Source organism: Diadema antillarum, unplaced genomic scaffold (assembly GCF_040938485.1).
Source record: "Diadema antillarum isolate AM-2024a unplaced genomic scaffold, OU_Dant_1.0 scf00000123, whole genome shotgun sequence".
In the NCBI taxonomy this organism is placed as follows: Eukaryota; Metazoa; Echinodermata; class Echinoidea; order Diadematoida; family Diadematidae; genus Diadema; species Diadema antillarum.
The window spans coordinates 444,881-471,662 of NW_027271012.1; the positions used below are offsets into that span (position 1 = coordinate 444,881).

Sequence of the window (26,782 nt, forward strand, 5' to 3'; positions counted from 1 at the left end):
TATTTTGTAACTAAATGACAATATTTTGTAACAAAATGAACATTTTGTCCATGAAATGATAACGAAATGGTCATTTTGTACACGAAATGACCAATTTTGTAATGAAATATTCCGTGCGACACTTGGCGCTCCACGGTGTTTGTCCATGGTTTAAACCATGGTTTCATTTGTACCACCTTCGTGAATTCGGGACTTTGGGACTTTGGGTCTTTGCTCTGTCTGGGCACAAAGGACACGAAGAGAAGTGTATAAAGTGACATCAAAATCATGTGACCTTGACATGCTTTGAGCTTTTCCATCAGATTGCATATTCACTCACAGTTGGAATGTCTGGTCTTGGATGGAATTGATTTGTTCAACCTGGTTCCAAAGGGAGTAATGAGTGCTTGCAAGCAAGTAACCACAGAAGGACTCAGTCCCCATTTCACAAGTTACAAGGAGTGATCTGTTGGTTTAACCACTAAGGTAAATGTGGCATTAATGTATGTATGTATGGATGTATGTATGTACGTATGTATGTATGTATGTCCGTATGTATGTCTGTGCATATGTATGTATGTATATATGAATTTATTTATTCATTTATGTATCTATCTATCTATATACTTATCAATCCATCCATTTGTTCATTCATTCATTCATTCATTCATTCACTCTCACTCACTCACTCATTCATTCATTCATTCATTCATTCATTCATTCATTCATTCATTCATCATTTTGAGTATGGTGTTATGAGTGTTTTGCTTTGTTTTGTTTTTGTTAAGTCATGTTGTTTTGTTGTGGGGTGGGGCGGGGAAGGAGGGGAGTAGGGTTGTATAAGCCAACTCCTCCATAGAGCTGAATACTCACCAGTCTAAAAGTCAGAGACTTGCATTCCCTGTTCTGAATCACCTTCTCCAAGTTTGCTGCCACTGGATGGAAGAAGGAAATATGAAGACAGAATAAGACTTCAAAGAAGTGGCAAATCTGCCAAATATTTCTGAATTCATTCACAGTTTGCTGGAAGATGTTTTGCAGTTTCAATTGGTGATTATCTTCAGAAAAAACTTATGCAAATGTCAAGTTTCAACAAACATATTGTTTAAACATGAGGTAAATCAAATATGAAATAAACCCTGGAGACAATGCTGATAACTGAACACAGTTACATGCTAAGCATTCCAGTGACAAAATGTAGACATCTTCTCAAATCTATTAAGAGTGAATAATTGCAAAAAAAAAAAGTCTCAAAAACAAATCCATTCATGGACAGGATGTCACAGACTAGCCTGAAGTTTAAACGCTCTTCAATAAACAAGCAAAAGACTTACCTGTAAAAATGATATTCGCCATTACTTACTTGATACATACTTACAAAATTTACAAAAAAACCTCAACAACAACAATCAATGAGTCAACACATTTTGAAATAGGAAGGGGGAAGCAAAGTACAGAAAATATACGGAGACCAGTCTTGACCAAAGGCTACAATCAGATTTAATTGCAGGGTTGATTGCAGCTCTAGTCTTCACTGAGGCATGACAGACTTGAGACTGACCTACGATGACGTCCCTGCCATCCACCAGCCCCTCCTTGACCAGTTCTTGGGAGAGACCGTTGGGCGTGTCCTGGTCAATGCGGAAGTCGAACCTGATGTCGTGCAGCTCCTTGGTGGCATTCCTGTCATTTGACAGACAAATAGACAAAATACCTACTTACTCCTGGAGTTACATGGATAGGCACATGCACTGCTGAGCACTACAAGGGAACCTCTTTATAACGAACTGCTTGGGACCACTCAAATTTCCTCGCTATGTCAGGTACCTCATTACACCAGGGATAAAACAAAAGAATGTGAAAGGAATGGGATCTGCGACAATGCTGCATTATATCAGGTATCCTGCTACACCCAATGTTGCTAAAATGAGTTTCAACTGTAGTGTACATGCAATTATAGCACGGCATGATAAATAGATCTGAAAAGAACAACCTCCAACTCATATTGGTAATCACATTTAAGGAATTCAAGGTTGCAACACATGTTACATTCATTGCAAACACAGTCACAGACAAGCATTCAAATAAGAAAATCACTAAAAAAATAAATAAAACAATACAATCTAAGATTTACAGATTTTACCCCATAGAGGTCAGGGCAGCTTTCAATTAAAATCATTACAACAACCTGATCTCACCTCAGACGTAGAACAAGGTGAAGCGGGACCTCAGTCCCATCGCCACTGCTGTTTGGCTCTGGGCTGGTCGCATCGATAGATTTCACAGCTGCTTCTTCAATTTTCTGCTCCGGATTGACAGAGGAACAAGTTTATGTCAACACGATCCATCCATTATATACAAATATAGAGATTTACTTGGAATGCATTCATCACAAATATGCAGTGACTATCTAACTGCTGGTGCATGAAGCTGCCGGCACAGCTATGTCGTATAAAATTAAACCCAAGAAGGACAAAACACTGAAGACAGACAATAAAACAAAAGGCTAGGGTGATGGTGCCTGCATGCCCAGTGGCTTGGGGCCACTAAAAATTGATGTCGAACCACCAAATTTCCAAAAAGGTTATCTTTTGGTGGGTCGATCGGGCAGCTAAAATTCAAAATGAAATTCTATGTCTCCTTTTATTTTGGCCCACTACATTCTTTTTTTGGGCCACCAAAATTTCAAATGTAAAAACTTTAGTGGCAAGAACAGGCCATCGGAGAAAATGTTAACATCAAGCCTTGAAGTATGCTTCTATACCTTTCAGCAGTTTATCTTCCGTTTATATTCTGTAAATGGACCAAAAAGTATGTCATTTGTGTTGACCAACTCAACATTTTTAAGTTTTTCTTAACTGGGAGAGTAATCTTTTCTCTACCTTCTGTCAAAATTTGAGGGTGAAAAAACAAAACCGAAAATGAGATATCAGTAGTTTATCTGCAACACATTTTTTTTTTTTTTTTTCGATAGGTGCTGCTTTCAATGGGAAATTGATACTTCTGCACAACACGCCTGAGGGACCCTCATCTTTTATTCCTCTTTTCTCCCTTTTCTATGAAACTGCATATCTCCTAACTCTCTCTTATTTCAATCATTTTTCTAATGCATTAGGATGATCCAATTTCAACAAGTTATATATCATTATAAAGCTTTGGACCTACTCTTCTAAACTATATAGAAAAGTTGACATTCATTTTGGCCCACTTTATGTGGGTTTTGAGCTCAGTAGTCATAAATATGAACACACTTGAAATTCTACACCTTGCATTTCAATTCAAATCCTCAACAGGAGATAACACCTTCTGTTACAATTAGAGGTCCTGTTTACCTTTGGGAGCAGTGATTTAAAAATGTTCAAGATATCACTTTTGATGCATATGTGTAGGTCAGTTGTATCACAAAACATCCTACCATATAAAATTTTTGCAATAAAGCCTAAAATAAAAGGAGATATCACTATTTTTCTCATTTAGCTATAACTGTAGATGGTTTAGGCTGGAAACATTTTTATCATAACTACTGTTCACATTTGTCTATATTTAACAATACTTAATATCGATTATACTGGTTCAAATTTTCACACTGGTTGTTTCTGACCCTAACTCACATCTTAGAACCATTTTGAAGCACTAATGCTGAGTTTTTGTTTCATCTGCAAATGGTAAATTATCCCTTTAAACAAACTCCCGCAGCATGGAGACTGAAGACAGGGAGATTAATTCTCACCTCTGATTCTTCTTTCTTCTTTCCCATCTCCTGATCCAGGGCCTCCTTGTAGTTGGCCCCAACCCTGGGGGAGCGGCCGATGCTGGCCGCCTTACCCTCCTCACTGTTCTCATCCAGCTCCTCGTCGGACCACTCCCAGCCCCCGTCCACCGTGCGGTGGAGACGCCCGCTGGACCCGGGTACCCGCTTCACCTGTACAAAGGGACAGTACAGGCCTACCTCTTCATAACGAGCTGGCTTACAACGAGACCCCACTTTGAATGAGGTGAATGCAGTCGTCCTGATTTTTCATTACTGTATTTAGCTGGTCCATTTTTACAGTATGTTTACGACTTGATACCAGTAATAACGAAGTTAAATTTTGTCAACTCTGTTCAAATTTAAGTTGGCAATCTCTTTAGAACAAGGTTTTCCTGTGACAGGAGTATCAATCCAGAATCCTGGAATGTCACGACAGCCTGTAATGCTGGATTGCATATGTTGAAAGCTGTTTTGCGGATCTGGGCCCCGTTGCAAGAAAGTTGCAATCAATTGCAAATAATTGCTAATTTTGAAACAACCATTCTGATTGGCTCAGGGTCTGCCCTATTAAGAAGACATGCATGCAACAATGATTTTGATTGGCCAGTGACAATCAGTTGCAAGTTGCGTTTAAACGCAAAGTTTCTAGCAACGGGGCCCTGGAGTGTTAATGCATACCCTGCACAGAATGATAGAATCTGGCACATAATCTGTCTAACAAGAGGAGCTTTTGGCAGATTTATTTTATTTTTTTAATGACTATCTTGCAAAATGTGTTGTTTCAAGGTTGATTACTTTGGTGGGCAGAAGGATTAATAGATGTTTTGTCTTGATGACAAGTAAAAGTCCTTAAAAAAAAGGAATATCGGTGTACATTCTTGGGTGAGTTCTGACCAACAACAAAGAGAGTTTACCGTCTGCTGTGAGGCACTCCTGATCTTGAGACCTTCCTCGATGAGACCTTCAACAAGGTACTTCTTGTCCTTGGCCTTCTTAAAGAACGGGCTTTTCAGAAGATCAGCGGCAGTTGGCCTGCAGAGGAAGTCAGGGGTAGAGGAAAATCAAACGAAACAAGTTCACAATTGTAAAGTGTCTTTGTTTGAAAATTACTGTAAAGCAAGATATTTTGGCGGCATTAAATTTTTTGCGAATTGGAGCCGACAGCCTTTGTCGTGGCATGAAATTTATGCAAATTGCCACTGGCATTCAACGCGCATAGAACTTTCACTTGCATTTTAATTTTGCGAATCTTGACTCTTGTGAAATTCGCAAAATTAAAATGTATGCAGACATTTCTGGTTTTACAGTATGCAATTTAACACGTCTCTATCTGTAGAGGGTGGTTGGCATCAGAAAGGCATTACAACAAAACTTCATGACTGGGTCATCTCTTGCCTTGATGATGAAAAGAGAACATAGAGATTGTTTTCTTGCACTTAAAAAAAAAATGATAATAATAATAACAACAGCTGGTTTTTATACAGTGCATTTAATACTTCTTAAGTGTCCCAATGCGCTTCACATACCATTATTACCCCAGTCACTGGATACATTATTTCCAACCAGCATTGACAGTGCTCACTCTCCACTCCCTGGGGAGCATTCCAGCCAGTCACAGCCATTTTAAAGGCGCGCACACGCTTATCAACCAACATAAACTTTCTCATCCTACCAAATACCCATTTATACTCCTGGCTGGAGAGCAGCAATGCGGATAAAGTGCCTTGCTGAAGGGCAAACGTGTTGGGCTTGGCGTGGGCTCGAACCCACGAACCATACCACGCTAATGTCACACAGAATTTGATAAAAGTCTACAAGTGCTGCTATCACAAAGTGACTGCACTGTAGACACATTAGTAAGTTTACTCTACGTGATGATTCCTGGTCTTTTGCTGTAAAAAAAAAGTCTTCACAAATGACCTACACTCCTGCAACCGTTTCTTTCATTCACTAGGTTTGAAGAGATTGGCAGGATATGGAGCTGTCTTTTCTATCACCTGTCATTCAACGCGGACATTAAAAGCATTAATCATGGCTCCTCAGACCACTTTGCCAGGATTCTGTCCCAGCCTGGAAGGAAGCATAGGTCCTTTTCTCATTTCCTTCCTAGCCTGCTGCTAGTCTCATAATTGAGTCTCAACCCCCCTTAGGTAAATGGTTAGGAAGAAAGGCTACAGAAGGCAAGTTCTATGTTCACCACAGCATGTTCACCATTATCAGATCATTCATAGAAATTTTTATTCTGCTACAGGGTCCACACCAGTAATATAAACAAATTATGTCTGATGTCAGCAATCCGTACTCCTCAATAAACACTGCTGCCCCACTATCTGAGGAGGGTCTAGTTTCATAGACTACTATGAGCGTGACCATTTCTGTTGCAGCCCATACAACACACATCCTACTAATGAAGGGTGACATGACTGTGGCGATGATGTCACAATGACTCACAGTGTGTCAACTTTGTGTGTTATTCATCACAAGTCGTTGTTGTTTTTTTGTGTGTGTATTTTTCCCCCCAAGAAAGCAATACAGGGCAGCAACACATGAGGAAGCACCATTCAGCTCCCTTTACTGAACTAGTTACTATCAATGGATTCTAGTCAGCACTCTCCCATACTTGAATACATTGACATGATTAATACATTTACAGAGGCTAACCATTTAAATAGAGTAGGGTGGAGTGACTTCTGGTGGTTGGTCGAGTCAGCTCTCATGACTGAAGTAGCACTAGCTTCCAGTCAGCATTCTCTCATACTTCATATACATTGACTCCATGAACATTATTTCCAAGGACTACAAACTTTTAGAAGTGTTGGGTGAGGTGGGTTCTTGTAGTAAGTTGGGTCAAAGGTTAATGTGCCCCCCTCCTCATGTATGTCTGGACAGGCCTGCCAAGACAACATTACTGCTGAGACAGAGGGCAACAAACCCATAGTCGTGAGATGGCAAAAATAATGTATCTACATGCAACCTCTATTCCAGTCAATCAAATTTACAGTTCTTCAAAAGTACAACTATTTCTGTTTTTGTTTAATACTTCACATCTTACCCTAAAGGGAACAAAAGTATCAACAATACATTGCATGCAAATTGATTTCACTAGACCCCTTACTTTCAAGGATAATTTGCATAAATCAAAACATACATTGTTTTAATGCATCAACCTAACCAAGCTATTGCTACAGTAAAACAATGTAGGTCTTGTGCGTGCCATGCGTACATGTAACACAATGCCATTCTGTGCGTGTTTCTGTAGTCCATGCGCTGTGCGCAGGCTATTACTGTGTCAACACGTATGGAAAAACATGTAGATCACCTGTAGATACACTGTTTTGCCAAACTCATGTACAACGCCTGTTGAGAAGGGGCAAGCGTATCGCCGTTTAAGTCATTTTGCCAACAAAATTATAAAAAATTCTACTGGGAGGGGGTGTCATATCTCAGTAACGGATTCACTCTGATTTCGAGATTTGTTTCAGAGTTACACTGTTGTAGATTACACTGAAACAAACTGAAATATGTGACTAAGTCACTTTTCATGAATTTTCGACATACGTTGTTTTGCCATCTCAAGTCCGCCCACAAGGGGCAGCATTTTCCTGGCAACCCACCTTTTGGTGGGGTCCTTCTGCAGACACTTGGAGATCATCTTGCGGAATTCCTTGCTGTACTTCTTGTACTCGTCCTTGTTCTCTGAACAGGAATCCAGGTTTGGCGGCTCGTTCTGCAGCGTCAGCATCAGAACCTGGTAGAAAAAGGGGTGGGGTAAAGCAATAAGTGCAACGTGAGAAGGCATAATTCCATTGATTCTCAGCACTGAACCCGTTCACATTGGAAAAATAGGGGCATGATGGAATTTAGACATATATGCTTGTGGCAAGGTTTTTTTTTTCTCAGAAAATGGTATATCCAGATGTGAACTTTACGATTTCTCACCAATATCATTTCATACATTGTTCATTTACATCCAGTCTTCTGACCAGATTTTATTCATTTCGTGAAACTCTAGAAAAAGTTACAGCTATATAAAAAACAAACAAACAGATATTTAGCAAAAGAAAAGTGACCTTTGACCTTCTGGGATTTTTCCCAATACCTAGTCAGCCCATCTACACCATATCTTATGCAGCATATCTGGGAAAAGTCACTGAATGTTCCGTCTTACATCAAGGTAGCAAAGGACCCGAAAACAAAACGCTATGATGCGTGCTATTATGGCAGACGGCCACACACTATGGGCCTGCCGTGCTTTGGCAGGGGGAAGGTCACAGTTTCTAATTACTGCTGTGACAGGCACCACCGAGCACGACGGCACAGCAGGGCTGCTGGCATTTCAGCCGTCACGGAGGGTCTCTACATTCTCGGAGAGAGGTTTGATGGCATCTCTTGATAAAATCATCTCAATACCATGGCCCCTAATGATGAACTGGCTGGAAACTTCAAGTTAATTAATTTTGGCAGAAGGTAGAAGCCCTCATGCTCTATGGGAGTCCTCCAAGCTCACATGTCTACAGATGGGTTTTGTGATTAAACCATCATGTGTAAAAGTTTGGGACAGCCGGTTTTTCTTATCAAATTTTCTGCAACAAAAATGACAGCTGACCAATGAAGTGACATTGCCACAACATAAGAATCATTCAATAGTTTGAAAATGTCATATACATGAAGAGATGCTAACAAAAAAAAAAATGATAGCAGAAGTTTAAACTTTGATGAAACACAAGGATTTAACCATCATAAATTTCAAGGGTGTCCTGCCCACGGTTCACAAATGCAGCAAGTTTGTGATACATGGACTAACGCTTTCCTAACGTCTTTGTGCATGAGAGGCAAAGGAATAAAGTAATCAAGGTAGTTTACTGTATACGCCGAATATTTCACGTGGTTTTAATTTTTTCGCGAGTCAGGTGCTTTTCGCAAAACTAAAGACACGCAAAAATATTGACTCTGACCGCGATGTGGATGTGACGTATGGTACATTTCTCCATTCAGTAGGTGCCTACAGGACTCCACGATCACGAATTTAACCACTTGCGAAATCGTCAGGAATTCCCTATTCGCGAAAATTCAGACTCGTGAAATATATGGCGTATACAGTATATGCGTGCACATCTTTTTACGCTTAACCCATTAAGGACGTTCAGGGAATAATTTTCCAACTCAAATTTGATTAGCAATTTCAGCGGATGAACAATATTTCAAATGATATCCTGTACACTTCTATGGAAAAAAACTGCTACACAAAAGATAGTTTGTGTAGCAGTGGTGTAAAAATGCATAGCAAATTGTGATGCGCTACCAGGAAAATTATTCCCTGACATTTGATTTTGCTATAACACGCATTTCCCATAGACGCTTGCCCAAGTATACTTGGGACTCATCCTCAACGGGTTAATGACATAATCATGGCCTGAGGGTGAACAAATTAATGAGTATTTTATGTGTTATAATCTTCAGCTACTCATTAAACATAAAAACTCCTTACTATCCAAGTTATTAAATAGCTCTTGGATACACTTTACCTTCATGATAATCATAATTATTCTATTACCCAGAGTCTAGAAATATTCCCTGAAGAAGAAAAAAAAATGAGCAGTTTGTTTGAACAACATTACATCTGAGTAATCTATGGGATAAAGAGCTGTACATCAACTGATCTGTACTGTTAAAGTTGCACTTTTATTTGCATTCTCACATTAAAACAACTGTAAGGCAGGACTTCAAAGTATGGGTCGTAGCCAAGTTGGACAAGACACTTTTTTTTCAAAAACAACAAAATTGAGAGTCTTAACAGCATTGCTAATGTTTGACACAGCAACAAAGCTGATTAAATTTTGGCACTGCCGCCTGGATCAACATCACAAACAAATGACCATGATTCTCTCTGAATCTGCAGGTTTGCTTGCAACGAACCTTCATTGCAGGAAACTTGGCGTAGGGTGCTGCACCTGTGGCCAGCTCAATGGCCAGGATCCCAAAGCTCCAGATGTCTGCCTTGGCATTATACCCAGCAACCTGTTAAGAGTAATAAAAAAAAAAAATAAACCAAAACTTTTCTCTAACCTTAAATAAGGCCAGGGCAGAAGCCTGGCCTGATTGGAATTAAGAGAAGACTCAACAGAAAAATAATGACTTTTCTCATCATTCAGAGCTCCTCACACACCTGAGCAATGAAGTAATTCTCAAAGGAACAAAAACTACGACAGAAAATATCAAATTCCCCAGGCAAAAACTTACGCACTAACATCTCCACACCTTTCAGCGCTTTCAAGGCTTCAATGATGCATTTAAATTTCCCACTTATGATTGTCATTCAAAATCAAATCATCGACACTTTTACAGGAAATGAAGGACCTTAAGGCCATAAGAGGTCACATCAAAATTCAACCAACTTTAACCCTTCGGCTCTGTCACCTGTTCCATAACTTCCGGCGCCATCCAGCATGGGGTTCCGACAAATGTCGTCCTGACCTTGTCTCGCGAGAGGTCGCCACCTGTGGCAATCCACGAGCTTACCCCAAAGTCAGCCAACTGGACCGTTCCGTCAGAGCCAAGGAGAATGTTACCTGCCTTGACATCCCTGCATGGCATACATAGAATGGGTGTGACAGGTCATCATTACATTGAATGGGTGTGACAGGTCATCATTACATTGAATGGGTGTCATACATTATCTAAACACTGAATAGGTCTAATGAGTCATTACTACAATGTTTATTACATCATCATCACACTGGATGGGTTTCAAAAGAATGCACTACACTGAAAGGATTTGATAAAGTCATTACGTTGAATGTGTTTGATAAAGTCATTACATTGAATAGGTTTGATAAAGTCATTACATTGAATGGGTTTGATAAAGTCATTACATTGAATGGATTTGATAAAGTCATTACACTATTGACCTGAATTCACGAAGGTGGTACAAATGAAACCATGGTTTAAACCATGGACAAAAACCATGGAGCGCCAAGTGTCGCACAGAATATTTCGTTACGAAATTGGTCATTTCGTCGACAAGATGTCCGTTTCGTTAACGAAATTATCATTTCCTGGACGAAATGTTCATTTAGTTACAAAATGTTGTCATTTCGTTACAAAGTAATCATTTCTTCGACGAAATGACTGATTTCGTTACAAAATATTCCATGGGACACTTGGCGCTCCATGGTTTTTGTCCATGGTTTAAACCATGGTTTTATTTGTACCACCTTCATGAATTCAGGCCAAAGGGTTTGACAAAGTCATTATTACAATGAATGGGCTTCATATGTCACCATTACAATGACTTGGTGTATATCTCATTCAGGGTGTCAATATACATGGGTGTACATTTCTCTCTTCATGACAAATTGTGTACAGTTTGTTTAAAAAAAAAACAAAACTACCAATGTTGTCATGGCAACTGGTATGCCTCTGCCATAATGCATAATTCTCAAAATAGGTTTACAGTATGTTTTGATAATGTGGGACGACAGTTTCACATAAGTGGCAAAAATCTAAATGACATGTTTGTCAGAAATGTGCTGAGTGTTTACTTTCCTTGAACTAAGTTTCATTTGGATGGATGGCTATATTGTTTATGAGAAAATTTCATGCCACAAAAAAAAAAAAGGCTGACAGCTCCAATTCATGCAAAATTTCATGCCGCTTCAATATCTTGCATTACAGTCTGTGGGGAAAGTAAGTGGAAAAAAAATACTAGTATCCATTCTTTTCTTAATTCTTTGTTGTGCTTTTGATGTATCATGGCATGGCAGAGCATATACAGTGTCAATTCCTGCTTTAAATCAGTTATATACTGTGATAAAAAAAAAGAGGAGTTTTGCTGACAGGGATGCTCTACTACTTCGTAAGTCCGACCAGGCATAAACTTTGCTCATAGACATCTGCTTAAAGGACAAGTTCACCGTCATAGACTGTGATGTCACATTTGTAGAATGATATAAGAAAATATAAAGAAAATTCAACATATTTTTACGTCTTTTAGCATAATAAAAGAATGCTTGACTTGCCTTTTTCAGAAGGCAGGGGAAGAATAATATTACCCGTAACATACGTCAGTGACAAGGCAAGGAAATGAAATGTGCACTTTTTTCAAAAGACACAATTTTGTGAAATTATCTCCATATTTTCCTTATATCGTTCCACACATGTGACATCACACATTGTAGTAGTCTTCTCATCCAGCGGTGACTTTGGAGTAACTTCAAAAATTCATAACTTTTAAATGGATTGTCTGATTTTCCCCACACTTTCACTCATGTGATCTACTAATATTGCTGCATTCACTCAATCCACATGTACATACGAAGGTGGACTTGTCCTTTAACTGACCTGTGGATCTGGCCGTGTCCGTGGAGATACTCCAGCCCCTGCAGTGTCTCCTTCAGAATGGTTGCTATGATTGCCTCCTCAAACAGACCACCTTTGCCCTTCCCTCTCTTCAGCATGTGCTTGATCAGATCAAGGCAGGACCCTGGGAAGAGATGCAAGGGAAAAAAATCACAAGAAAAAATCACAACCTCTTCATATTTAATATCTTTTAATCTTTAAACAACAAATTAACTCTTTGTGTGCCACACTGTAACCCCTCCCTTCCCCCTCCCTCCCCCCCCCCCCCCTTGTGCCACATCATTCTGAGATCATAATGCATGAGGTTTGGTGAAACACTCTGTTTTCAGGCAAGCAAGAATATTTGCGTGCTTTTATTTTCATGCTTATTTCTGCATGAAAATTTCAACGCCATGAAAATTTCCACTTATATATTCCACAGTAAAACAATACTGGATATATGGCACATTGGACATGTTGACTAAAGAATTCTGTCCATTTCTCTTTCAAAATTATATTTTTTTCTTTTAATCTAAATAGCCAACTTCAGCAGTAGCACTAACCTGATCCCTTCAAATTCCAACACTATATATATCTCTTCCTCCATGGTACAGTGTTGAAGATAAGGATGGCAAATTATCTCACAAAAAAGTACAACATGCATCAAAACTTCACAAGCAAAAGGACCTTAATTTTGTATAGTCAACACATTGTGCCCATCCTGTTGGTAATCACTTTTATATCATTGTCCCTTGAGAGGCAGAAGGATGTTAGGTAAATTCTACCTACTCAGTACAGTGGGCACATCTTCTTCGTTCTCACTATGACATTAAATTACTTAACCCTAACTAGGCCTGCTCAGGACACTAACGCGAAAAGCTATCGCCGTGATGTTTCATGACTTTTTTCTTTCAAGTCTCACGCATCTTTTGACACCAAATTTGCGATGTCCGGGCGCCCGGTTCTGAAGTTGCACATAAATATGTACGTGCATGTCAGACCAAAAATTGTTAAAAAACGTGAATTCGTGTACAATTTCAATGCAAACTGTGTTTACAGGCAAATTTCAGAAAAGCATGATTATTTTGGGGTTCTATTGATTAAAATTAATTAATAACATATTTTCTCGTTCGGAACAATGTCACGGACAAGTTTCATTGAAAAAACAATGAAAAACATAAAGTCGAAAAAACAAAGAAATACATAATTCAAAAAACATTAAAATACTTAAGAAATTTTTTCTGACGGCACAATTTCTTTCTCTTATATTTGCTCAGGACACTAAAAAGAATATTTACACAAAAAATGTGTCCATTTTGAGCTTGATTTAGTGATTTATACCAAATTGTCTGATTTCATGCATCATTATGCATAAATTAGCATAATTTAGCATAAATTATTATTTTTTTTTAAATCAACTTTGTGGTACTCTAGATTACATCATAGGCAATGTGTGTGCCAATTTTTGTCGCAATCGCGCGGTCGACGCCCCCCCCCCCCCCCCCCCCCCCCCCCCCCCCGGCTCTCTATGATCTACCTAAATAGCCCGGCCTAGTTAGAATTAAGAAGCAGAGGGCTTTAACTCAAGCAGCCTTTAATTCTATCCAGTTTCTCAACGAACATCACTGCCATATGAGATTCATCACGACTATCATATTCTTTAAAGTTTTCAGCCAGCATTATTGTCTCTTGTGAGCAAGAGGACATCATCTCCACATTCTATTCTAAATGGTACTACATGTACCCTTCCTTTGGTTCTAAACTGGCATAAATGTCACTACAGGAATAAGTGGCTTAAGAAAGATGTCAGCGCTATAAACCCTCTTACCAGCTTCCAGGAGCCTCATGACCAGCCAGATCTCATCCTTGACAACAAAGGAGGTGAAGTACTGCACCACGTTGGTGTGCTTACAAAGACACATCGCCTGGATCTCTTTCTGTGGTGGAGGAAGTGGGAGGGGGGAGGGTAGATCAAACGCTCATCAGGGCCACAAGGAATACACATTAATAGAACTGGTTGAGAAAACTTGGCAATCTCATTTGTTGATAATTGTGTGTCGATTTTTACTGGCCAGACATTCAATATCAAATAATTATGACAATTACTGATGAAAACCATTGTAGACATGCTATATGACACAATGGTAGAAAGAGTTCAAGCAGTTTCACTAAGAAGAGAGGGCTAGCAAATACAGTAAATTTGCAATGCATTGGCAATTACCGGATTCATAGATGAAAAGAAAAAATTGACTTTTCAGCAAAAATTTGCGAATAGTTCTAGAAAATGGATGATGCACATGATTCTTGTGCCTCAAGCAGGAATATTCTGCATGTTGTAGGATCCCAACTATTGAAACTACAGTGTGGCCTCAAACCACTCAGATGCTCTTCACATGGGTTAAACAAATCCATAGTTACCTTGTGCATGCAATTCCTACTTGGATGCACTTAGACCTGTGCATCATTTGTCTACCATACAGTCCTGCATCAGTTAATTGTTCATTACGGTATTATTTCATTGTAAGGTGGGTGGATGCTATGCCTTACCTTACTAACTGGATGATAGCTACATTGTGTACATACACAAAATATCAACTTTGCAAAGGTCAAGGTCCAATAAGATAAATTGCTGCCTGCATCCAAATATGAAGAATGTGCGATATTTAATCTGTCAAATACTGCCATTTGCCCTCCAGTCTCTACAAGTATGGCTTGCAAATGAAAAACTGACTGCAGATTCAGCAGAATCACTTTAGCAAACAAACTAATGAGACACACAGACACAGAAGCACACATAAAATCGTTTAAAGAACAGACAAAAAATACGTTTCCTGTAGACCAGCATGAGATTTGTGTTCTTGTCGCATTATGGTAAGAAATTTATGCCAAATAAAAAATGCCTGTGATAAGGCATTTGACGGTCAATGAGACTATTCAACCTGCACGTACAGGTATTAGTCTATAAATAGCTAACATCTTTTCTTCAACCCTTTAATTCTTCCTCTTCACTACTTGCATCTCCTCCTACATGAATCCCAAAACATTTGACCTCTACAGAGGGGTGAGAGGTCAAAGTTCAGTCCCCAAGTCGCTCACCGTGAGTTCCTCCATGGTGGTATTACACTTCTCCAGGTTGATCCTCTTGATGGCGCAGTCTTCATTGCGAGGGATGCACACCGCCTTGTGAACTGTCGCTGTGGCTCCATGCCCTGCAATACATATGAGACAGGAAGGTATTGTGATGAATTTCACATGTCTATAATTCTGCAAAATCAAACCATTAAATAGTGTTACAGTAACACATTGTATAACAAGAAAATGTATTTGTGTGCCTGTACTTGTAAGATGATTTCTGGTAGTGCGAAATGCACAACAATTTCCACTCTGGGAAAATTTCCATTTTACAGTACACGGATCATATCCAATGTGTTTTTTGAGTGGGCATCTTTGCAGGTAACCCTTCAAAAGAGCAATTTTTAAAGTTATTCCTCATGCAAGACATTTTTAAAAAAAAATCTCAAACAGAACTTCAAATGAGTGCCATCTCGCAACTGTTATCAAAAGATTTTTTTTGTTCCTTCAGTGTGATCTAAACTGTAAGGAGAAAGCTTGATTTATCTCACTGCCTTTTCAATTACAGTTAACACTGCGTGTCCCCTTGGGAAATTCACAGTTAAACATTAATGTATTAATATGGGACTGTGGTATCTTTCTGAAGAAGACATCTTCATTCTCTAATCAATAACCCTGAGAATCGCATATCCCTCAAACCACGTTTGTAAATGGCATTCAAAATGCACTTTGAAACCTGATTCTCTCTCTCCGAGTTAAATACAGCCTGGCTCGATTCTAGCACAGTCCTTTCTCGTTCCTCTTTCCTTTCTCTCACATACAGCACATACTGTACCTTATTCCTTTCATCCTCTCTGTCCCTCTCCTATTTCTCCTTCTCTTTTTCTTCACCTCCCTCAGTCCTTGCTTTCTCCTTAGCCCATCCATCATCCTCCTTCCCTCCCTCCCTCCCTCTTCTCCTCTTTCTTTAAAGATCACGTTTCCCGGTAACCCTCACCCCTGTTCCCAATCACTCCAGATTGCTTGGGAGCATCTGCCTCCTGCATGGGCGCATAATCGAGATTATCAAGGGGTCCCAACTCATCTGGAACACACACTCAAATAAGTCAAGCATCCCAAAGCGGCAAGAATTTCAACATGGACTCCCAGACACTGCCTGTCGAGTGGGGACTCAAGGTGCACCTCTCTTTCTTCACACCTATTTGCTTTTCCCCCTGCGTTTGCATAACCATATTTTCTCCACACTCCTGTCCTATTGGACATACGTAGGTTCTGCTGTGTCGCTTCCATTACAATGCACATCCTGCATCAGAGTGATGTGTGTGTGTGTGTGACATGAATGTTCCCATAGTCATTAGCATAGCTTGTGCATTCTCAGTCAATACTTCAGGAAGCAGGAAAAAGAAGAAAAAAAAATACAAGCACAGATACAATCTATTTCCTCAGTATGCAACTCTCCAATTTCCTTCAAAACTGTTGTGCTAAGGCTTGCACTGCATACACAATTGATGCAGTAAAGATTACTCAGTACAGATCCAAGCCGACAATTTTTTTTTCCCTTTTACATTACTCATGACCATGAGACAGGCCCTGTATTTATAATTCTTCATCTGAAATTGACAATAGCCTATGACCCAAATTGGGCTTAATTGAAAGCTTTTATTCCAGCAGTATTGAATGATAAAAAACTTTGTAGGAATTTCATTGAAGATTATTTGTTTTTGTGACTGAATGGCTATTCTGTGGGGTATGTAATATTCACTTCGACTCCAGAGTCTGTAATATTGCATTTCAAAAGAAAGCAAGTGCTCATTTGTTACCATGTTGTATGAATATTCTTCATAAATAAATACCCTTTAAATTGCTAAATTCAAAAGTTATTCTATATTCTGCAACATCTTATGAGATCAAAGTAAATGTTCTTGCGTCAAATTAACAAACTTTTGTCAGATTTCTATTTTGTGTAGATCAAATAAATTGAACTAGTTTCATGTAATCTTTTTTCCAATGTAAGATATGATATAAGATCCAGAGTTACCAAGTTAACGAGGATGGGATGGTGATTACAGTGGCAAAATTCTCCCAGGCCCTGATAGGTTAGGTACTGATATCTCTCATTTGACAGGTTGCCAAAAAACAATTCTTCCACATGACCACTTGGGCAAATCCCCCACACTAACATGTAGAACAGGCAAGTGCTCATTCTGGTTTTACTCACCCACGATGGGTCTACATGTTTGCTGCAGGTAGGCGGTGGTGGGGGGAGGGGGAGGAGGGGTTGGTAAGTGAATTTGTGGCACCCTGTCAGGATACATTTTGAAATAATTTGCTTTGCAGTGTGTCTTTCATGGGTTTAAATGTCATGGGTTAAATCTCCACTCCGTGATACTGCGTCCTGATCCTGCCCTCTATAGTAAGTTAAGGCAGTATAGGGTTGCATGTTCCAATAACAGCATTTAGCTGAGTCATTACCATAAAACCCCATGACTATTTCATGATTTTAGTGCATTTTATACACCATCAGGACTTTTTTGTTTTTTTATTTTTCAGATCTTTGCAGCAATGCTCTGACTGAGCGGTTGTATACATTTCACTGCTTTTAAACAAGTTGCATATTATGAAGTTGTTACCTTTTGTCTTCCTAAGAAAGGCAACACGTAGCTGAAATACAGCAATTCCATGAGCAAGCTATTTGAGATCGCTTTTACTAGAAGCCCTAGTACAAAATTTCACAGTATTCATACAAAAAACAAAAGACCTGCATGATGACTTCGAGATATATATAAGAAAATAAGAATAATCATTGAGTTCACACCCAGTGAGATTGTGATCCCATCAATATACAATGTACATATAATACAATAAACGTCAAACACAAATAACGTTAACCATTAAATTACTAATTACACTGTACGATCCTTGGTAAAAGCACTATTGAATGCACCAAAGCACTCAACAGAGTATCTATTGCTTGCATGAGTGCAGATAAGCTCTCAAAGGCTTCACCAAGTACCTGGTACACCGTAGATAGAATGGCCTGCAAATATACAAATGTAGATCACCCACTTAGCCATTTAAAGGGATGGTATAGTTCTCGCTGAGATGGGGATTCAGGTTTCTGCTTTCTGTGAGATAATTAGAAACCACTTACAGAGTACATAAGAAATATTAAGGGGAAACAATTCAGAGAGGAATTAAAGGTTTGTTAAATCAAAATTGGTTTTGAAATGGCCAATATCCAAAAACAAAGTAAAATATATTTTTTCATTTGGACCACTTTGTTTCTGGATATCTCAGCCATTTCACAACTAATATTTATCAAACAAACTTTTAATTCCTCTTTGAATTGTACGCTCTTTAATATACTCATATCAGTGGTTTCTAATTATCTCACAAAAGGTTAAAACATGAATCCCAATCTCAAATACTATCCCTTTAAGCACTGCCATTGAGTAGAGCAAATATAAGTTTGGCACCCTACAAGTACAACCACTACCAGCAAATACATGTTTGACGTGCCATGAAATTATTTCATCAGGGCAGTACCATGAGCTGGCATTTCTTCGTCACCTAAGGAATACAGTGTGTAGGCCTATACAGGTGCTGCAGTTAATATGCATCCTGTTTCACTCAAGGTTTTGACTTCAAAGTGATCTTGCCATCTTGGCTGGATTTTATGGACTGTCCAAATGGTATAAGACACAATGTTCAACAGAATTTTAGAGAGCTCTGTTATTATCTTTTCTCATCAAAATTAGGCCATTCAAATGTGACCGGCGACAACGGTTTCAGGCAAAAGTCGGGCATTTTGAAAATTCATTTTTTCACTGAATCACATTGCCCATTTCCTAAGCTTTGCATTGATATAAAACACTTGCATTCTTCGGCACCATAAGTGGGCATGGAAAGCGAAATAAAATGCACTTTTTAAGTTGTTAGCCTGACAAAACTGCGAGAAAACGGGCTTTGAAGATTCACCTCTTTCTCAAAGACAATGTCCGAGCGGCGATGCGAGGTGAGAATCACCCATCCGTACGATGGTGCCAATCGATGTTAAGCTCCGCCTCTAGCAACCACATCGCCTTCTGATTGGCTCACTGAGAGAGTCAAATTTCCCGGGCACCCTTCCTAGCAGGTCAGCGTATAGAGCCGAAAAACAATGCGGTTCGCTTGGGTTTGTTTTACCATTACGTCTTTCAAGATGGCGGATACGATAATTGCACGTATGGTGTACATTTGTATGGTGCACGCATTACGCAATGGCATCCACACGCCATGACCATGTGCATGTAACAGGAGCGGGTGGCGAATCCACACATTTACAAATCGCGTTTTCATTGTTGTTGATTTGACTTTATCATTGCCGACCCTTTTGAAGGCAGATAAATGACAGTGCTGGCAAAGGTCACGCTTCATGTTTGTTTTGCTTTTACAAGCCGTGCATATGTTGCCTTGTTTGGTGGTGTTAATTACAAATTATTAAAACAAACAAACAAACACGACTCGTTAGTTTCGTGCGATCTTGATGTGTAGTATTTGAATATAACTGGTTTCATGTGACCTCTCCTTTCCTCTCATCTACCTTCCCTTGAGTCAGTCTGCTGTCATAATTTTTACTACATGTACAAGTAGACTATTGGTTTTTTTTTTTCTTTTCACACGATTATGTCGTGCTACGTACATGATATTTGTTTCACTTCCGTTGTCGAACATTGCGGTAGAATAGTTTGGATAGAAAGCCAAACGAAGAGCACGCACTACAGCGTATAAACCACTATAGCAAGAACAATGGAGCATGTAATCACATGCACGCGTGGACAAAGCATTCCCCAAACACTGCAACTGGTGTCTCCGAAAGCCGAATTATGTAAATGTGCGCGACGCACCAGCCAATCGAATGCGAGACCTTGCGCCGTAGCAACGCTGTGGATATTGGCGCGGCGTTCGAAAGACGCTCGAAACTGACGAGTGCGATCCAACATAGGGTGCTTAAAATTCCATTTTCGATAGGAAAAACGTAGTCTTATGCTACGAAATTTAGTGTAGATGTAGAAAACATATCAAACATTCGATTTCTGCAAAAAACCCAAATCGAAAAAAATAATGGTAAAGATCTTTGTACCCCGCCTAGGAGGAAATTTGCTATTGCGACTTTTGCCTGAAACCGTTGTCGCGGGTCACAAATGAAAAACAACAAAGTTCAATGAGCAATCATAATTTGACCTTCACATGTTAGTACAACACATTGTAGATTTCCGTCCAATGTTAGGTATGTTCACCAAAATATTTTCATTCTGGCATAAACTCTAATAGATTGCTTGTTTGAAGCATTTTGAGGGGGTAATGCACATTGGAAACAGAAAATAAAGCGACATCCCTGAAAAGTACCCTTTAAACTATGGAAATGCCCATTATACATGTATACAACATATGAGCTAGTTTTTGCCAACATAGATGCCTTGTAGTGTTTACACATCACTTGTCAACAATTTATTCACAGCCCTCACAAAACAGCATTCACCTGCAATATGTTTAATATGCACAGTTTATTTTATGACCAATAATAGTCTGAAATATATATATCAAGGACTCCATAAAAGCAACTGGGGAACTCAGCCTTGTACATACAACCGTTGAGTATGCCTAATGCAAAAGGACTTTCAGGTTGTGGGAAGTCAGGGAGCTTTTTACTTTCAGATTTTTTTTTTCCTAGCAGGACAAACAATGCACAGGCATGGTTACAGTACATAACCCTACCTGTCAAGGAAAAAGGGCCTCTGTAATATACACTGTAAAGCCTTGAAAGTCATTAATTCAAATTACTTCATTGCAGTATGTATCACTCAATCAGTTTACATATCTACCTCTTCTGCCGATAAACATCATGCTCCTTCAATCTACAACATGTATCTGTCACAGCAAAAAGTGCAGTGTTTTACAGAGCAGTAATGGAAGCCGTCAATTTCAATCTCCTCAATGTGGAATCACTGAACCATTTCATATATCCACCCCCTTCTTAATGTGGCGATGAGTTATGTCCCACCAAATGGCAAAATGGCACACAATTCATGTCACCCTGACTCAAAATACCCCTGGAATACTTCAGCTCCAACTACTCCTAAAGGTCAAGGATGAGCCCTTGGCTGCCCATGTTTGAGAGAGGTGTATCAGGTGGAGGGGGGGATCCCCCCCCCCCATCTAGTCCTTTTTTTTTTCAATCCCCATCTTACTATTGTCTTGTGTTTGTGAAGAGAAAATAGTGGCAATGGCATGAAGGTTACAGCCGCTGCATGTTTCAACACATACAAGCAAAGATTTGTTGTGTACACAGAGAGTCTGCACGATTGGGCAAAATATTGATTCATACTCTCACAGGCACACACACCCACAAACTGGATACATTATCGATATGCAGTTCACACTCACCATACATTGCACAATCATATGCATTCATTCTCACATACCCTATAACCACTGCACATTACAACAACAACAACAAAAAATGCAGAGGAATAAGATTCAGACCTACAACTGCACATGTCCTAATAATGTAGAATCTACTCCTGCTGTATCAGAAGTGCAGTATTTCTTGGTTGCAACATTCTTTCTGTGTCAATCCTACCCAGAAGGCATAACCATGTCAGAATGACAGTCTAACACTGTGAATCCTCAGTTCAGGGGGACATCATGGGGGTGGGAGGGGGGTGGGGAGGGGGCATACATGAACGTCACAATTAACCCATTGAGGAAGGGCTGATTTTGCTACAACACACATTTCCCATAGACACCTGCCTGAGTATACTCGGGACTCGTCCTCAACAGGTTAAAGTACCACGTAGTTCCTTGGAAAACATGATAATTGTTTCCATAAATTCTGTTTCTGGTTACTTCAGTTGATATTTACTAAACTTGATATTTGCAAAGTGTACAAGATGCAAAATTTCAACATATTTGTGAATGCCATTAATATGTTAATATGGACTGTTTAAAAAAAAAAATTAGTTTGACTTGCACTGAGTTGCAGTCACAAAACACAACTTCATCAAAATAAAATATATCAAATGCAGTATACATTAATAATTTTACATATGAAGAGCTCATTTGCAAAAGGGGTTAGATCCATTTTTGATGAAAATTGAGTTATTAGCATCACTGCACAGAACTCCAGTTGAGTTAGCTACAGTGAAAATTTCAACTCCACACAACCATTTGAATAGAAATTATTGCAAAATTAGATTTAGATTTTCCATACACTTGTGAACAAATTCTCACAAATAAACCTATTTTTCTCTAAAGTACTAAAAGTGGATCTAACCCCTTTTGCAAATAAACTCTTCATCCCTACTGACAACTGAAGCAAAGAAGTGATATCATGAAATCAAAATGCTAGATTCAACTAAGTGTAAAATGATTCTCTCTGCTGAATTCATCAAATGTTCCTGCACCCTCCTTAGAAGCACTCATATTGTTTGGTCCTGCTGTTGTAATTTCCAAACCAATGGAAGAATCTTTGGGCAAAAATTGTACTAAAAAGCCATATCGATATCAAATTAAGGAGGGGAAAGTGAACTAAATACCACAAGTACCTATTAAAGTTTCCCACACATTAATGCTTGAACACAGCAATACCACAACAGCTTTTAAATGAATTTAGCGGACTCTCCGCTATACCTGAACAGAAAGCAGAAAACTGAAAGCTCTCTAAAATACTATATCCATCTGCTTGGTGCAAAACTGCCCTCTTTTCACCCTTACCCACGATGCTCGACGACGACGCTGAATCTGAACACACCACCCTCATTTGAAATTCCGTCTCACACCTGCACATTTGCTGTGCACTGATTGCTTTCGACTTTCAGCGGGGAAGTAGCAAACAGTTCTCAGATATCGAGAGAAGGTGGCATTAGCAATGAAAATCTCTCGAGAGGCAGGAATAGATTAGTGCGATCAGTCACATCGGCAACTCAGATTGCACACATGGTAAGCCTACAACATCAGGCGCTAAAACTACAGACATGCCAATGTATACTTTTTTTGTAGTCACTTTCTTATAATTTTACTACTCAGGGTTTAAAGTTTAAATCATGACAAGGAAACAAAAATAAATAAACAATGACATGTATTATATTTGAATGAAATTGTCATTAAATTGATTATTGTGAACATGTCATTCCTTTGAGGGAATTTGGTTGTCTTACCTAACTTTACATTCTCCATGATTTTTTTTTTTCAATTTCATTTAGAAAACCAACGCATTTTCTTTTAGCCATGGAATTTGATGAGTATAACAAGAAAATATGGAAAAAACAACACAAGAACAAACAAGACATACATATATTGGTCTGAACAGTCTTTCAGGGACTCCATGTAGAAGTCTATCATTGACTTTGTATGCAAATGGATAGCCAATGAGTGACAACAGAGTGATGACAGAGATTATACTTATGGTTTGTTATCACTGACCAAACACACCATGGGGCTTCTGCACATGAAAAAATGAATTAAAGCACAAGTTCACCTTCATATAAAGGTTGATTGAGTGAATGCAGCAGTATCAGTAGAATACATCAGTGAAAGTGTGAGGAAAATCAGACAATCTGTTGAAAAGTTATGAATTTTAAAGTTTCTGTGCAGTAACTGCTGGATGAGAAAGCTATAGTGTATTACAGTTTGTGGTGTCGCACGCATAGAATGATGTACAGAAAATTAAAAGAGAATTATTTCTATTTTTTTAATTCTTTTATTTTTTTTAAAACAAGCACACACATTCCCTCAACTTGTTACTAGCATATTGTAAGGGTAAAATTATTTCCCCTGCCTCCTGAAAGAGGCAACTCAAGTGCCCTTTATCATTCAAGATATTAAAGTGAAAATATATTTTCTATATTCTACGCATGTGACCCACAAGCTTTAAAATAGTCTTCTCATCTAGCGATGGCGGCAATGAAACTTTAATAATGTACTTTTTATGACTTTTGAACAAATTGTCTGATTTTCCTCAAACTTTCACTGATGTGTTCTACTATTAATATTGCTGCATTCACTCAACTGACATGTAATGAAGGTGAACGAGTCCTTTAAGAATGTCAATAAGCCAGCTCAGCCTGGGAAGAAGACTGGGGATGTGTGAAAAGGAGCTAGGAAGGAAGAGAGGCAAGGGAGAAGCGCCGGCTAAGTGAGTCATTCCAGAGGATAGCAAGCATGCACTCTTTCCTTCCCAACACAGCTCACCACAACACACAACCTACACCCACCACAAGCCCACCACAAGTCCACCACTTGCTGCTTTTACATGCTTCACACACACACACACACACACACAAACACACTCACTACTACACATAATCACTCATTTTCAAGTCACATCAGGCTTACATTGTATATTGCCATCTCAAATTTCATTGCGTCTTGTCATAACTACACAATGTTTTCATATACAGTACTCACACTTGTTCAATACACGTTGTACATTGGTAACTTTAGAGCAACATTTTGTGCAGAGTTCAAGTATTTAATATTCAAACTCAGTGACTTCAAGCACATACATGTAGCTCAATGACTAGGCAAGTGCAAAAGGCCATGATCAGTCCATACTACTGCAGGTGTGCCCATGCACACTACAGTTAAGTAGAAGAGATGCTAGACTTTTATTCTATGGGCATTTCCACAGTAATGGGGTCCATTTCAAAGACACAAGGTAATCTTATGTTTCCAATGTGAATAACCCACCGAACGCTTCAGCACTGTATAAAGCTCACCTAAGAGAGATACACTAACTTTGTTCAGATTTTGCTCCAAGCAGGCTATCTATAAAAATTTATTAAAAAAAACACAAAAACGTATTTAACAGGTGGACAGACATTTGTGTACTAATGCATGACAGTCAAATTAAATACCTTCTATGGTACAACTGTGTAAATGAGCTTTTCTTTACTAAAACAACTGATATGGATAAGAATTCTATACAATATCACCCCCAAAATTTAAATTAACTGTGCACTATAGTACACTTGTAGAAAAATCGAACGTATGTAACATGTGGACAGACGTGGATGTTACATTTTTGTCCGTCCATGTTACATACGTTCAGCCTAAACTTTTGTACCTTAATGCACAGGTAATTTGATTTCTTTGGATGATGTTATCTCTTATCATCCATATCAGTTCATTTAGTAAAGAAAGGATCATTTTCCATGGAAGATACAGTGTACTTAATTTGACTGTCATACATTAGTACACCAATGTCCGTCCACCTGTTACATACGTTCACATGAAATTTTCATCTTCAATTTGCAGAAATAAAAAATGTAAAAGTGACTCATTTAAAGAAAAATATATTATTCAGGAATCACTTAAAGCCATTGCATTTCATTTAGAATGTAAAGCACTGTGGATATGTCCGAAACACCAAATGTTACGTTGGGGGGTCCCATTACCTTGGAAATGCCCCTATATTTTACAGACCAAGATCTTACTGTATAGGCTGTACATACAATGTACAATGTACAATGTACATGCACTCCATCCTACTTTTCATGATCACACTAGTGGAGAAACACCAACAATGTTTGTAATAATTATAATCTGTTTGCACTTAAATGCTACTGAAGTATAGGATACTAAAAATAACAGTAACTATTTCACGGAAAGTTTGATCAGATAGAAGATGAATATAGTAACAAACACAAGGCAAATGTTGTAGTCATTGAAGATCTATTGCACTTTGACCCCTGTTTGTAGGTTGCTTTATGTCATTAAAAAAAAAAAAAATTCTCAAAACTATTGGACAGCCCTGCGTTTTTATATTGGTTCATGAAGAAAGCATGCGCTCAAGTACGGTTGTTTCAAGTGCATGTAAAGTGATCAGCATTTCCTTTGGTCTAAAATGTAGCAATCAACTCCCATGACTTCGATAAAAATCATAAAATGTGAAATTTGTTTGCTTGTAGTATTTAACTTCATTGTCACTTTTAATAGCAGGTGCATTAATCAATAGGAAAACACAGGTACATGTACAGTATGCAGGAATTTGTTTATTAAAGATTTCAAATGAAATGACAAAAATGTAAAGTAGAGTTTTAACACTTTTCACTGAATATTATTTACAATACAAAGGATCAATATGGAAGGTTAAAGGATTTTCTTATCACATGCCAAGTATTGCAACTTACATTTTAGCCAAATGACATCTGTCATCAATTCAACGATGTGCAATGAATCTGAATATCATCAGTTTATTTTAATCATGTCATCTCTTTAATCTTGAAAGGCCTGAAATCAATCAAGGAGTTATCTGACAATATTGATTATTTCCACCACCTTGAAGAAAGATCATGAAGAGCATAATTTACCACTAGTGGAAATCAAGCAATGGCATTGAATCTTTTTTGTAAAAAAAAAAATCAAATTAAGAAACAAAGTGATTTTTTTAGTGGCTGCTACCAGTTACTCCGCTTGTTAAATCTCACTCCAACTATAGTTATGTAAAAATAAGTGATAATGCCTGTTGTAAAAGAAATGCACATTTCAAACTTTTGAAACACAATGCATGCTCAAAGCAAGATGAAATAGACATTGCATATGATTCAATTAATCTTGGCAAGATTTCTATACATCCCTCCTCCCTATCTCCCCTGACTGTAT

The 26,782-nt window shown here is 38.6% G+C and overlaps 1 protein-coding gene across 1 annotated transcript in view; it reads right to left on the reverse strand.

Moving 5' to 3' along the window:
- Positions 1-26,782, reverse strand: part of LOC139720191 (STE20/SPS1-related proline-alanine-rich protein kinase-like) — a 32,073-nt gene that overhangs the window by 1,635 nt on the left and 3,656 nt on the right. The window contains exons 2-12 of the mRNA XM_071631556.1: positions 15,164-15,276; positions 13,896-14,004; positions 12,071-12,212; positions 10,148-10,313; positions 9,647-9,748; positions 7,345-7,478; positions 4,645-4,762; positions 3,710-3,901; positions 2,178-2,281; positions 1,541-1,662; positions 853-914 (exon numbers count right to left, since the gene is read on the reverse strand). Coding sequence (XP_071487657.1) covers positions 853-914; positions 1,541-1,662; positions 2,178-2,281; positions 3,710-3,901; positions 4,645-4,762; positions 7,345-7,478; positions 9,647-9,748; positions 10,148-10,313; positions 12,071-12,212; positions 13,896-14,004; positions 15,164-15,276 — 1,364 coding nt within the window. The remainder of the gene's footprint in view (positions 1-852; positions 915-1,540; positions 1,663-2,177; positions 2,282-3,709; positions 3,902-4,644; positions 4,763-7,344; positions 7,479-9,646; positions 9,749-10,147; positions 10,314-12,070; positions 12,213-13,895; positions 14,005-15,163; positions 15,277-26,782) is intronic.